This window comes from Eurypyga helias, unplaced genomic scaffold, assembly GCF_000690775.1.
Source record: "Eurypyga helias isolate BGI_N326 unplaced genomic scaffold, ASM69077v1 scaffold36197, whole genome shotgun sequence".
Lineage (NCBI taxonomy): Eukaryota > Metazoa > Chordata > Aves > Eurypygiformes > Eurypygidae > Eurypyga > Eurypyga helias.
Window position 1 is genome coordinate 1 of NW_010263418.1, and position 14,069 is coordinate 14,069.

At 42.4% G+C, this 14,069-nt stretch overlaps 1 protein-coding gene across 1 annotated transcript; it reads left to right on the plus strand.

Annotated features, from left to right (window-relative positions):
- The first annotated feature begins 1,224 nt into the window (after positions 1–1,224).
- Positions 1,225–14,003, plus strand: LOC104512856 (chromosome unknown open reading frame, human C9orf72). Its single transcript, XM_010156013.1, has 10 exons — positions 1,225–1,712; positions 4,715–4,774; positions 5,678–5,773; positions 6,440–6,504; positions 8,572–8,644; positions 11,909–12,025; positions 12,305–12,540; positions 13,022–13,079; positions 13,625–13,734; positions 13,817–14,003. The coding sequence occupies exons 1-10, from the start codon at positions 1,269–1,271 to the stop codon at positions 14,001–14,003; spliced, it is 1,446 nt and encodes a 481-aa protein (XP_010154315.1). The 5' UTR covers positions 1,225–1,268.
- The last annotated feature ends 66 nt before the right edge of the window (positions 14,004–14,069 follow it).

A 14,069-nucleotide genomic window follows, 5' to 3' on the forward strand; every position in this document is an offset into this window, starting at 1 on the left:
CAGAGGGGCAGGATGCTCTCAGCTGCAGAGAGGAGAGCTGAGCTCTGCTCATGAGAGCCTTCCTCAAGATTAATGCGTTTAGCTTTATAGCTTTCCATCCCGGGTTGTATTAGTTTGTAAACCTTTTATTTAATGCGCTTAATAATAGGATTAAATAAAATGTAATAATTTTATTCATAGAATCATAGAATCACAGAATGGTTTGGATTGGAAGGGACCTTAAAGATCATCTAGTTCCAACCCCTCTGCCATGGGCAGGGACACCCAGGTTGCTCAAAGCCACATCCAGCCTGGCCTTGAACACTTCTAGGGATGGGGCATCCACAGCTTCTCTGGGCAACCTGTTCCAGTGCCTCACCACCCTCTCTGTGAAGAATTTCTTCCTGACATCTAATCTAAACCTTCCTGATTTCAATTTGTACCCATTACCCCTTGTCCTATCACTACAGGCTCTTGTAAAAAGTCCTCTCCCAGTACCCTTGTAGGCCCCCTTCAGATACTGGAAAGCTGCAATGAGGTCTCCTCGGAGCCTCCTCTTCTCCAGGCTGAACAAGCCCAATTCTTGCAGCCTTTCGTCATAGGAGAGGTGCTCCAGCCCTCTGATCATCTTCGTGGCCTCCTCTGGACTCGCTCCAAGTGGTCAATATCCTTCTGATATTGAGGGCTCCACAGCTGGATGCAGCACTCCAGGTGGGGTCTCACCAGAGCAGAGTACAGGGGCAGAATCATTCATGTGACTCTAGCATCATTTTTAGGGAAGGTGAAACTTCCCGTAATCTTTCTCAGCCCCATCAAAATGGGGAAACTGTGGAGCTGTTTGAAACTGCTAAGGAGAATGTTTAAGGGTTTGTGTGTGCACAGTATGAAGAACTTTCCATCGGCAGAGCGCTGAGCGTTCGTCGTCTGTTGCAACACCCTGCTTGTCACCATGATGTGAAGGATGTGTTTATCGTATGTCGGATTTCTTAACACAAGCTGAACGCTGTGCAGACTCATCTAACCTGTGTAGTGAGTAAAGGGTGCTTGAGGTCTGAGTGACTGACGCTTGTGAAGCATACCACGTCGTTATGTGGAAGGAATGCATGTCTGCTTCCGTCTGGAGTGAAGCCTACAGTGAAATCTCAGGCATAGAGGTCAGGTTGTCTCTTAAAGTATACTTGGGAACAAAAGCAAACGGGGTAGTGATGAGTGCTGCTCTAACTTTGTCTATAAAAACTTTTTTTTAGGTAATGTAAGTGTCTCCGTTACACGCAAGAGAGGAAGCAGTCATGTCAGCTCTTTGTCCACCACCGTCTCCTGCAGTTGCTAAAACAGAGATCTGTTTGAATGGCGAGTCACCTTTATTAGCTGCCACTTTTGCTTACTGGGACAATATTCTTGGCCCCCGAGTGCGGCATATCTGGGCCCCAAAGACAGAACAGGTGCTTCTCAGTGATGGTGAAATAACTTTTCTTGCTAACCACACCCTGAATGGAGAAATACTTCGGAATGCAGAAAGCGGTGCAATAGATGTGAAGTTCTTCGTCTTGGCAGAAAAAAGGGTAATCATTGTGTCATTAATTTTTGATGGAAACTGGAATGGAGACAGAAGCACGTACGGACTGTCGATTATACTTCCACAAAGTGAACTTGGCTTCTACCTGCCGCTTCACAGAGTGTGCGTGGATAGGTTAACACATATTATAAGGAAAGGAAGAATATGGATGCATAAGGTAGGTTTATTACTAAAATTACTAAATTACTAATTACATTACTAAAGCCAGTTGTCCAGGTTGTCTTGAACCAAAGCAGGAACGAACACTCTCTGACAGTCCAGGCACTGAAAAAGACAGAGGAGACTTGACTTCTCCACAAGTGTACAATTCTGAGGGTTAAAAGTTATCAATAGATCAGCCAATTCAAGGCTGGATTTTTTTAGCCACATGATTTATCCTGGTAATATATAACCTGGATCTGGCTATCTAAGTGAAATAGGTACCTTGTACACTTTTTCATCTCTCTGATATAAACTGTGGCTTTTGGCTGTGTAAATTAGTGTCTTTAATCTACAAAGAATTGTAAATTTATGGTGTTCCAAATCACTGTTTTCACTGTTGAGGTCTAGAAAAGGGAACTGATGCAATTAATATTGTGGTTGTTGTTACCCTTTTTTTGAAACATATAACTCTATCAGCGAACAGTTTGGCAGGTGTTAAATTGTGGAAAAACTGATAGGACAACCACAGAAATACATCTACTTTAGTCCAAATATTTCTGCTTCTGAAATTCAGAAAGGAAAGCAAGCTAAATTTTTCTGAGGAATTGCAAGTTACCCTTGGGTACGTTATGGGTACTTCCTTACTAAGTGAAAAATCTTAGGTATTTTTGTTTAAAATAAGTAACAGTATAATAATAAAAGTTCTAATCATCTTCATGGAGCACGAGTTGCCTTAGAGCAGTAGATTGCCTGTCAGCTGTAACATGCATGGGGATGTGTGTTTGCCTGATGAAGTTTCTGTTCCTCTTCTGTTTCGAGACCTCTAGTCAGCGTACTTCAGACTTCCTTTTTGACTGCTTACCTCATCTGCGCTGATTAAGACTCCAGAAATAATAAGCTGATGTTAATTTTTGTGCTGGTGTTTCATATTTGCTCCACGAACAAGCTCCATTGGTTTTTGCCTTGTGATGGCTGGCAATATTTTCTGTCGCATTGGCTCCTGATGCTGCCGGGGTTTGTTTTTCAGGGGAAGGGTAGAACATAAAGTTAACTCTCAGTATAGTAGAAGCACATATTTCATTCCTAATCTAGCCTTCTAAAAGTCTGCTGCATGCTAGTGCTTTTGCTGTAAGTGAACGCTACCTCATGCTCTTGATTACATTGCTTCTCGGTGAGTTCGTGTCCTGCAGACTGACTTGTAAGGTGACTGGTCAGGTGAGAATTGCCCATCGTTCTTACCTACAGTACGTCTTCTCCCTTTTTGGACATCGATCTATGCCAGTGTGTTTTCTTCCGCTGGCACTGAGAATGACACAAAGATGCTGCTTCTTATTAGTTTACTCAGAAATTTGTCGTCAAGTTCTTCATTCTTTTACAGATGTTCCCGAAGCAGATAGGTGAACGGGTTAGCTGGGAGGGTGATGCATTCTGAAATAGTCTCTTTTTGGTTTTTTTTGGATGGGGGGAGAGTTGGGAGTAGGAAGGTCAAAGATCCCTTCATATATCTGCAGTTGCACACCCTTACGTAGAAGAGAGAAGACTGCTTGAAAATGTAGATTAAAATTTAGGCCTGAGTTCTGGAACGATAATATTGAAATCGAACAGGCTCACTTTGTAATTTTTTGTTTTGAGGCAGTTCAGCAGCTATGGCTACAACAGAACAAAAAGTGTCGGAGCCATATCTGAACGGAACTACGTATCTGTCCTGGCATTCCTAATGGGTGTGTTTGTTGGCTGTCATGAGTTCTGTGTAGAGCTGGGCGACAGTTTCAGCTAGACCAGCGGAGAAGAAACCTGAACTCAAGGACTAGGTGGAACATGGAACACTGTGAGAAAGACAATTCCAAGCAAGTCATCTATAGGTGATTAGAAGCCCCTTTTATCTACTTCAGTATTGCGTTCTAGATGTCTCTCGAGTAATTTTGAGCGGTTACCTTTCTGAAGAGAAGTGCCTTACATCATTTTGTCAGCCTTATCTTCATGAAGACTGGCTTCTTTTAAAGCAAGGGATCCTCATTGTCAAGGATGTCTTATTTCACTGACATTGAACTCGAGGATGGATGTGCCCTGACGGAATCTGCCTCATTCCAGTTGTTTTTCACAGATGCTTCTTTTAGGTGGTTAGACAAGTTTTATTACTGACTTAGGGCAAGTTAATGTAGCTTGTTCCCTACTCTTCGGCTCAAAAAAAGTTACGTTAACCCTTTTCCCACTTGAAGTTGATCAGCCTTGAGTAGTTCAGGAAGCCAATGAGTAACCAATAAAAATGCCATAACCTGCCAGCATCTAGCAGAAGATATCATTAGTTCTCGCAGCATCTTCTGTTTTTTTGAGGATTGTATTGATGTTCCAGTGATTGGTGCCAAATTCTCTTTGTGAATAACAGCTTGATTCCGTTGTAAGTTGCGTTTTGAATGCAGTTTGCTACTCAGCTGCCGATGAATCTGTTATGAGAACTTTGTCCAGTCTCTTGTACCTCGTGTTTCATGTCTCCTGCCCTTGGTTATAAAACAATGTTTTGAAGACTTTGCGAAGGAGGAAAAAAAAAAACCCCGAGAGTCCTGTTTTTCCTACCCTCCCCAAACAAAGAACTTCTTGTCATTCCGAAGAGCTCATTTTTCGTACTGCATCAGGAACCATCAGTCTGTGCTTCATCCATTTGAAAATAAAAAGCCATACATAAAAGTGGAGTTGTTCACCATTATCTGATCGTGTGGCATGTTCTTGATCTGTAATGAAGAAACTCAGTGTTTTCTCATTGTCATCACACCCTCCCTTTCCTGCTGCTCCTGCCCAAGCGTGTGAGAGGTTTGGTGGGGGGCAGAGCAGGGAGCAGTGATCCGTTTAAAGTGACATCACTTCCCGCTTGTCTCAACCCTGTAAAGGAAAAAAGACTTGAGCGTCGAAATTTGAATCTAAGAAGCCTGACTCCGCAGGGAAGAAGGTGTTTGACTGTTGTGTGATACTTATATAAACCCAGTACCAGAGCGTTTACATTTAACTGCTTCTCTTGCTCAGGAGAGGCAGGAACATTTCCAGAAGATTGTCTTGGAAGGCACGGAGAGAATGGAGGATCAGGTAAGGGCCGTCTGGTCGATGTGTATGGCACACCATCTCAAAACTATTTGACTGCATCTGGTGGCTGTAGGAGTTGGTGCTGCTTCTTATTTTTGGGATCCAGGAAGACACTTTGGACTGGCTGGTGACCTGCCATGTGCAGGAGGCTAAGTTTCTGAAGACAGGATGATGGAAGCTGTGAACAAGTTGAAGGAAAAAGTATTCCATCATTTTATGGGTAAAGTGGAAATCTGTGAAGAATATTACGTTTCAGAAAAGGAAAAGCCGTTTGCCTGAACTTGGAGCTCTGTAAAGGTAGTAGCTTCCATAGATTCATGCTCGCCTCCCATCGAGGATGGTTTTTCACTAGGTCGTTGCCTATCCGAGTTACAGAAACGTACGGACTCTGTCATGGTGGAATGTGATTGGGAACCTAATGGATAAGACCGTGAAAAGAATTTGGTTTCTGAAACTGTAAAATACGAAACTGTGGCTTCAGTTTATTGTCGTAGAGAAATCAGATAAGTAATTCTGGATGTTGATAGCCGTGTTTGGTGTCCTGTCATTGTTAAACACCAGGCGTGGATCTAAAATGCTTAACGGCAGTTGCACGCAATGCGGTACAATCAGGTTATCCCACTCGATGCTTCTTGTCTAGGCCAATCAAACTGGTTGTGAAAATTAGCACAGGACGCTAGAAATACGTTTTAGCCATGATGCTGAGAAGCAAAATGCATGTTTCCAGTTCGTAGCTACTGACGAGCAAAGCCCAAGAAGCCTGTACATCGGTTTCTGCTCATACCACACATCCAAACACTAGGAAGTTACGGATGTTTTGTGTGTAATATTGCAAGTCTGCGTCAGTGGTGACTTCTAATACTGCACAGTGTGCTTTTACCTCAAGCAGTTTTATTTATGGCGCAGGGACAGAGCATCATCCCAATGCTGACAGGAGAAGTCATTCCTGTAATGGAACTCCTCTCGTCTATGAAATCACACAGCGTTCCAGAGGAAATAGATGTGAGTCCTTGTGTTCTTTGCATTCTGAATAAACAACTGGCTTTGGCACTCTGGTTAGGTACTCTCTTGGACAGAAAAAAACCCTCAGGAGTTGGCAGTGCTTGTACACTTCAGTTATTGGACATCAAGCCCTCCCAGGTGACGTAGGGAATAGTTTAACAAAACTTTCAGTAGGGTAAATGTAACTGTGCTAGCAGTTGGTTTTGTGGTCACCACCTGGCAAAACTGACTGCCTAGGACAGTACCATTCCCAAGAGTGGAGTGGAAGAGGTATTCAATGCAAAACAACGTGAATGGGGTGGTAAATGGTTTTAATGTTGCTACCGGTTTCAGCATGGTTTAGATTTCTCACAGGAAGAGCAGAAGTGATCTCACGTGCACTAGTTTAAAGTATTCCGGACAAGGTTATAGGACAAAAAACACCCACTGGGAGTAGTCTCTGACTGGTGGCTGGTGAAGAACATTTAATAATCAAGTGACTCACTTTCAAAATGCTTTGGCTAAAGTCAGAAGGGCTTCTTAAGGATGTCCTTTTTTGAGCAGTCTCACACCTTAGCTTAAATAGTTCCCAAAGAGTTCCCACCTGTCATTATGTACAGAAGTCAGTTAATTGGAAGGTTTTGCAGAGCCTCGTCTGACCTTTGTTTGTGTTTACTTGCATTTCAGATAAGTGACACCGTGCTGAATGATGATGACATTGGGGATAGTTGCCACGAAGGCTTTCTTCTCAAGTATGGATTTCAGTTTTGATTTCTGCTGTAGCAAAATGTTTTAAAATTGTGTGTGTGTGTGTATCTGTATGTGAATGTGGGTATGTATTAAATTAGTTTTCTTTACAGGAGAGGGGACTTGACATGCATTTGGCTTTTTTGAGATTTTTGTCCATAAAATGCTGTAGAAGTTGCTGTCTTTTTAGAAGAACGGCTCTGGGCTAACAGCTGCATCTCTCTAGGCTTGTTGTCACAGAGTCATTTGCTTGATAATGCACTTTATCAAATACAGTTTTTCTTTGAATTACATCCTCATAAAATTAAACATAAGTTTCAAAGCCTTGTATTTTTATGAAATAAGAAAAAAACTGAGTTGTGTTTACTGCATAAACTATGAATAAGAGTCATTAATGGTACAGCACACGGAACGCTTATTATTCAGTTGTGTATTTCTCTTTTTTCCCCTGTTTTCAGTGCGTAAGTAGAAGCAGTTGCACTTGAGAGCAACTTAGTCTCTGCCTGTGGGAAAGCATATTTCACAGATTTTAATTTAAGTTCTGTTCCCTCTCAGAGCCTCTGTTTCCAGTGTCACTGCATTCATTCACGTCGTGCTTAGCACCGTCTGCTTCTGCAGCGTCACATACGCTTTCGGTACTGCAGAAATTCACGTGTTAAATTAACTAATTCTGCACAATAATGCAGTATTTAGGTACACAGAGAATTTGGGAAATAACTGAGTATGGTGGAATGTATTGTTGTAAGCAACTAGAGCCACTGATCCTCAGTGATGAGCTGTTCTCGTAGCAGACGGAGATTTAATGGGCAGGTAGTGGGCTGCAGGGTGTCACTTAGCTGTTCTTGCTACTACTTCTCCATGGAAATTTTGCCCTGAAAAGAAAAGAATAACCAGGCCAATTGTGTGAGGGGTCCAGATGTCTGCTTTTTAGCTTGTCTGCAAAGCTTATCAGCTCATCTAGGTTCAGATTTCAAGTCTTAAATATTGTGTTATGTGGATTTACAGTCACGGAATAAAAATTGGAAAAAAAACCCCAATAAACAGCCATATCAACAATAGCAACCTTTAAAACAAGCAGTCATGCTTCGTTAGTGACTCGGGAAATTAAACTGAACATGTGTTTCTGCCCCAAAGGAAGAGTTTGTAAGTATTCAGGTGGCTTTAACTCCTAGAATATACTTGATAAGACAGATAGAAGCAGGCCCACCCTGAAGTCCACCTGTAGGGTTTCAGAGTCTGAGTGTAGCCACAGTCCTTATCAAGTAGGGATGTTTAGTAGAACCGGATAGTCACATACAATGCATCCTGCAGTAAAGCAGCATACATGTACTCTTGTATATTCACAGATATTGGAAAAAAAAATAGAATAGTGTCTGGACTGTTTAGGGTATCTAGACTTTTTGAAGCTGTGGGCAGGAGTTGGTTTGAGAAAGTGCAGGGGGAAAGGGTAAGAACCCTCAGCAGAAGTTTATTAGAGACAAGTTAATTGTTAATCCAGGTATCTTTACCGCATCTTCCAAACTTCAGAGAAACGGCTTCCGATCTGTGCTGCTGGCGACTCACAAGACAAGGTCACTCAGACTTCTGTCATGCCTGTGTTTATTCTGGGGGACACGAGCTTGTGGTGTCTTCTTGCACGCGTAGCTACCAAGACTAACATAGTTTATCTGCCAAGTCTCCCAAAACTGGCTTTGATCCACAGTTTCAGAAAATGGGGACAACCATGCGAGAGATCCTTCAAGATGCTTTCAGACTCTCCATTACTGATGTCTTTTTACTTTAGATGAATTGTGCAGATTCTGTAATACACGTGGATAGTGGCAGATTTTGTTTGCCCAGTGACAATCTTTGTGCTCATCCAAATGAAAATGTAGATTCTGTTAAACTTTTGGATTGCAGGGGTAAGCCACGCAGCTGTGTGAGGGCCTGTGGGTATGGGCCTATAGGTACGGGCCTATATTTACACTAGGAGGGCTTCATTCCTCTTGTAAAGATGGCAATTCAAATAAAACAATTACTTTGTTTGAAAATTCTGATTAACTGTATTAACCTGCATTTGTTTTAATTTGCAGCGCAATCAGTTCGCACCTGCAGACCTGTGGTTGTTCCGTAGTTGTGGGAAGCAGCGCAGAAAAAGTTAACAAGGTGATGTACTTTCTCATAAACCAAACTGAAATGCTGATGATGAGGCGTGTTGGTGTGTTACATGGAACAAGGTTCATCCGTAGACATACTTGAGGAAGGGATGAATATTGTTGTCTGGTTATCTCACTTCATCTGGTTGGTCTAGCAGTTCATAATTCTTGAAAGATGCCTTACCAGCTGTATTCTGGCAACTGTAAGAAAGCCAGTGTGTGTCACTGAATTGATACTCTGTATAAATGATGAATAAATGAGTATGAGCTTTTAAAATTAGTCTCGTCAGCTAAAATGTACAAATAGAGGTCTGAGCTGGCTTGCCCAATTCAGCTGTGTCAGTGGCTATTGTCTGTGTACTCTTGAAAGATCAGTGTCTGCACAATTTCTCATACGCTGGGGAATAAAAGTTTCTGTATCAGGAACTGCTCGTTTTTCATGGAACCTCGGAGCTGTTGAGTCTGTAGTCACATATGCGTTGAAATGGGCAAACCTGCTAGGACCTTAAACTGTTCCTGTGTTTCCAGAATGTTTTTTCCTGTAGCTGTGTTTGTGTTGACTTCATCTTTAGCAATGAAGTTTTAAAGAGTCTAAATAAGTCTACCGTTTAACTGGTACATCTAGAACTTCCCGGAAGAATGAGAAAGAGGCAAAGTACAGATATAAGCCCCTAAAACCAAGGCCTGTAACGTCAAAACGGTGTGTTGTTCTTGCTGGAGCACATCAGTAGGGACCACGTTAAGGAGCTTTCAGGCCTAGGAGCAATAAGCAGCATTAGCTGTACCTCTTAACGGGGAAGAGTATATACATCATGGTGGATTTGGGAGGAAAAAGGGTAACTCTTGGAAGCTGTCGTTTCAGAACAAGAAAGTAATTACGTTTTTGTGCTAGGCCTTTTTTTCCTGTGATGATATTATTTTCAACTCTCTGATAAGCTTGTCGTGAAATATTTAATTTGAACCAGTATGAAACTAGTCACCTGCACAGCTTTCCCTCTAGTGTTTTGGTGTCAGTGGAGAGTTTTCTACGCCTATTTTAAGCTTACTCAGTAAGTGAAGGAAAAATCAAATGAAGATGTTTTCCTTACTCAGAATTCTCCAAGTACTTCTTTTGTGTACAGCTTTTTCATCATACCATAACGTTATTTTCAGATGAATTGAAAGCAGTTCCTGGAAGGGATGCCCTTGTGTTTACGGCACATTGAAATACTTCTTCAAGCGTGTTTCTTTTTAGCGTAGCGCACTGTGTCAGTGTTCTGTTCAGAGAGATTTCCGTTTGATTTGCATTTAATTAGGGTGTTACTCCATCCCTTCTAAGGGAAACAATGAAGTTAATCTTCAGTTAGGATATTCAGAGACAAATCATGAAGAAAACATCGTTTTCTTTGTGAGAAAATGCATTTCACTGAATCGGTGGCCTCTCTGCATTCACAGCTGAGTCCCTGAATAACTTGGAATACCCTGCAGCTGGGAATGAAAAGAAGGGTTTCATAAAAGAGGGCAGTCCTAGAGCCCTCAGGAATGAGGCGCCACTGCACTCAATGAGTATACCGGTACCGCTGCGCGGGCCGGGTTCCGCGCAGGTACGTAGCGTTACGAGCTTTCTGGGTCTCTGGGCCGCACGGTGACGATACTCCCATGTCCCGAGGCCGTGGTAGAGGTCCTCCATGTGGAACAGCGGTACCACCAGATACTGTCAGGTTCTGACAGGGAATGGTTTTGTGTGTTGGGCTTTTCTGTCCGATTATGGGTATAATCGTCATGTACTAATTACTGAGCTCTGATTTATTTTGTAAGGCTGAAACCTTCCTTTGAGGAAAAATTTGTTTTAATTCTTGAAGTTGATGCCCTTTTTGTACCTATCTCTGTGTATTTCTTCAGTGTGAAGTAAGAACTAAGAGCGTTGGGCTTGCTGAATATAGTATGTGTTAACTGTAGACTATAAGGGAGTTGGAACTGGATGGTCTTTAAGGTCCCTTCCAACCCAAACCGTTCTGTGATTTATTTATTTGACAGTATGTAGGGCTCCTTGCTGCAGTGAAACACAGTAGTCTTTAAAAAAAAAAAAAAAGGCACCTTTAGTAAATCTGCATTTTTAAATAAGCAGTTTGTGATACTTTGTAAAAATTATGGGGAACGCATTGTTTTGTGTGTATTGGCAGTGACGGTAGAACACCCCTGATGAAGTAACTGCTGATGCACAGATTAAAAACAAGCATGAACAGGAGGGGAGCCAGGGAAAAGAAAATGCTCAGTTCTCCATTGAAACCAGCTAACCAGAGTTAATGTGTGTTGTTTCAGGGGTGTCAGAGTTAGCATGATGGAGAAATGTTAAAGGCTTCAGTGCTTATAAAAAAATCGAGGTTTATAGTTCATAAAATAGTTATTCTTTTAAGGTCTAAATGGTTGTGAGTATGCAGGATAATGTGTTGGCAAGCCAGACGTGACAGGAAGAAGAACCAGCCTAGAAGAATGGGGGTCTCCAGGTACACCTGGGGTGGATTTCGCACGCTGCACTTAGCAGTAGCGTGCTCTTTGTGTCAGTGAAACGGCTCCGGGGGAAGTGCTTTCTTGATGGCATACTTCAGCTTTCCTTAAGGCAGACAAAACACCTATTGCATCTTGCTTGTGTGGTGAAGAGCATTAGTCAGAAACCAGGTTGTTTTGGGCCCCCGCGCAAGGATGGAGCCTCCTGGGACAGACGGCGGTGGGACACCACGGGAGAGGAGCGCCATGTTTGCAGTTGGAGATCCTTACTTGTAGCTGTTGCACCACAGGAGTTTGAAAGCGGGTAACGAGGTTCCTTTGTTGCTTTTAATGGAGAGCTTGAGGAAATTACTGAGGAAATAAGGATGGATCCTTCCTGAGGAAATTGACTGTGTGATTGGAGACAATAGCTGCTGTTTCAGTATGGGATGGATGAAGCAGGCACAAAAGGCTGGGAAAGTGACCACAGTAACTCGTGTTGAAGTGATAGGAGGAGGTAGCAGAAGGCAAAAGTGATTTGTTGTATGTAGTTGGCTAAAACCCCAAACTCTGCCAGAAAGCGTATTTTTTCTTCATTTGACAAGAAGTTGGAGTAACACCGTCTACAGCGTAGTAATTTAAGCATGCCGCTCTTCGGTGACCTGGGTAAAGTTTGGGCTTTTCCAATAAGCACGATGAACTTTTTTGTTCGTCATTTGAAATGCCTGATTCTAGTCAGAAATTGCATTTGATGATCAGTTCATTCCGTACATTTTAATGTTTTTCAAAACTGTCCTTTCCAATACAGATTGTGAGAACGCTGTGTCTCTTTCTTACGCCGTCGGAGCGGAAGTGTTCCAGGCTCTGTAGGAGCGAGTCTTCTTTCAAGTACGAGTCAGGACTCTTTGTTCAAGGCTTACTCAAGGCAAGTACACGTAGGGAAGTTCTGTTCTGCTGTGGTTTAAGGGCATCCTTCAGTGGGTGTGTATGCGTGTGCATGCAATATTCTAATGGATTCCAGTGGAGGGTGTCCCTGCCCATGGCAGGGGGGTTGGAACTGGGTAGTTTTTAAGGTCCCTTCCAACCCAAACCATTCTGTGATTCGAAAATTTAGGCATAATGCTTTAATATTGTTTTGTTCCAATATAGCTTTGTGGGTTTTTTTTTTTAAACTAGAAGAATAATTGTTTTTCCACTGAAACAGGATGCAACAGGAAGCTTTGTGTTGCCCTTCCGTCAAGTCATGTACGCCCCGTACCCTACGACACATATAGATGTCGATGTCAACACGGTGAAGCAGATGCCCCCTTGTCATGAACACATCTATAACCAGCGGCGGTATATGAGATCTGAGCTGACAGCCTTCTGGAGAGCTAATTCGGATGAAGAAATGTCCCAGGATCATATTATCCACACAGATGAGAGTTTCACACCTGATCTGTATGTACTCCTATCTCTCAAAGTTACTTGATTAGGGACAAGAGAGTAAAGTAGTAGAGTGTACTTTCTGATAAAGTACTTGAGAGTTTGCTTTTAAGAAGCTCCTTCAACCCTGGTAGTTGCGTTCGTTTTGGATGAATTTACCTCTTCTGTTGGTAGTTTTGTGGCATTAAATATTACTGAGGTCCATTTTCAGTGATACTTCTGACCACGTTACCTTAATCTTCTTGTCTGCTTTAATTAGGGGTGTAACAGAGCTGAGCATACTTGGCAGCGCCCAGTGGCTTTCCCGGGTTCAGTTCATTTCATCTGGAAGTTTTGCTTTAAAATTCTGTATCAGCTTTAAAAATAGCAGGATTATAATTCACAAAAATTTTTAATTTCTGACAGATTATTAATCCTGTTGCTGTGCACAACTGCTGGACGGTTAGTGCCATGAAGGGACACTAACTCACATGTTTGTTTGCTTTCTTTTCTGTAGAAATGTCTTTCAAGATATCCTGCATCGAGATACATTAGTAAAATCCTTCCTGGATCAGGTAATTGTTGATTTTTCAGAAAGAACAAGAGAGGAAGTTCAGTACTTTGAGCTCAGTAACAGGTAGTTTGACGTGAACAGAATTTTGTTGGCTCGGTAGCTCTTTCTCACACTAAGGGGTATGATTTTTCTCTGCAAAACTAGAGAGAAAAATACTTGTGTTATTTGTAGTGTTAGTGTAATGCTGAAACTCCCTCTTACGTATGAAAAACAATGCACGTTTTCCGATGTGGTGCAGCAGTGTCTGCCGTTACAGTGTGGAGAGGGCTACCTGACTGGGATTCATTTCAGATCATTTTAAGAAGAAAAATAGTATTTTATCCAGACCGACTTGTAAAACAGCTTAATTTTATCGCGTCTCTGCGGCTGGAAGACCAAGGAAGAATGTTCCTTGTATCTCCAAACTTGCTGTTACTGTGCCCGCTTCGCTGTAATAAATTCCCATGCAGTGTTTCTGTTCCACGTTTGGAGTGTTCATATTCCACGTTTTTAAAATGAGTCTTGAATTTGCAGGTCTGCTTAATTTTCTGGTATCATTTTTAACAGATCTTTCATCTCAAGCCAGGCCTGTCTCTGAGGAGTACCTTCCTTGCACAGTTTCTGCTCGTTCTTCACAGAAAAGCCTTAACTTTAATAAAATACATAGAGGATGACACGTAAGTGGACAGGCAGTGGGAAGCAGGCTTTGAGGTACTCCCTCTGTTCTTTTTTACAACACCCTTTTTTATTTCCTTGCAGGCAAAAAGGAAAAAAACCGTTCAAGTCTCTTCGTAGCTTAAAGGTAGATCTTGACTTAACAGCAGAGGGCGATCTGAACATCATCATGGCCTTGGCTGAGAAGATCAAGCCGGGCCTGCATTCCTTCATCTTTGGGAGGCCGTTCTACACCAGCGTACAGGAGCGGGACATGCTCATGACGTTCTGACGCTCTGCGCTGCCGACGCGCGGGGTCGCGTGGCGCCAGAAGAAACCTCTGGGCCTGGCCGCCGCA

Coding starts and splice junctions, on each gene's coding strand:
- LOC104512856 (XM_010156013.1), top strand. CDS start 1,269: ATGTCAGCTCTTTGTCCACCACCGTCTCCTGCAGTTGCTAAAACAGAG. Junction 1,713..4,714: donor GAAGAATATGGATGCATAAG/GTAGGTTTATTA, acceptor TCTCTTGCTCAG/GAGAGGCAGGAACATTTCCA. Junction 5,774..6,439: donor GCGTTCCAGAGGAAATAGAT/GTGAGTCCTTGT, acceptor CTTGCATTTCAG/ATAAGTGACACCGTGCTGAA.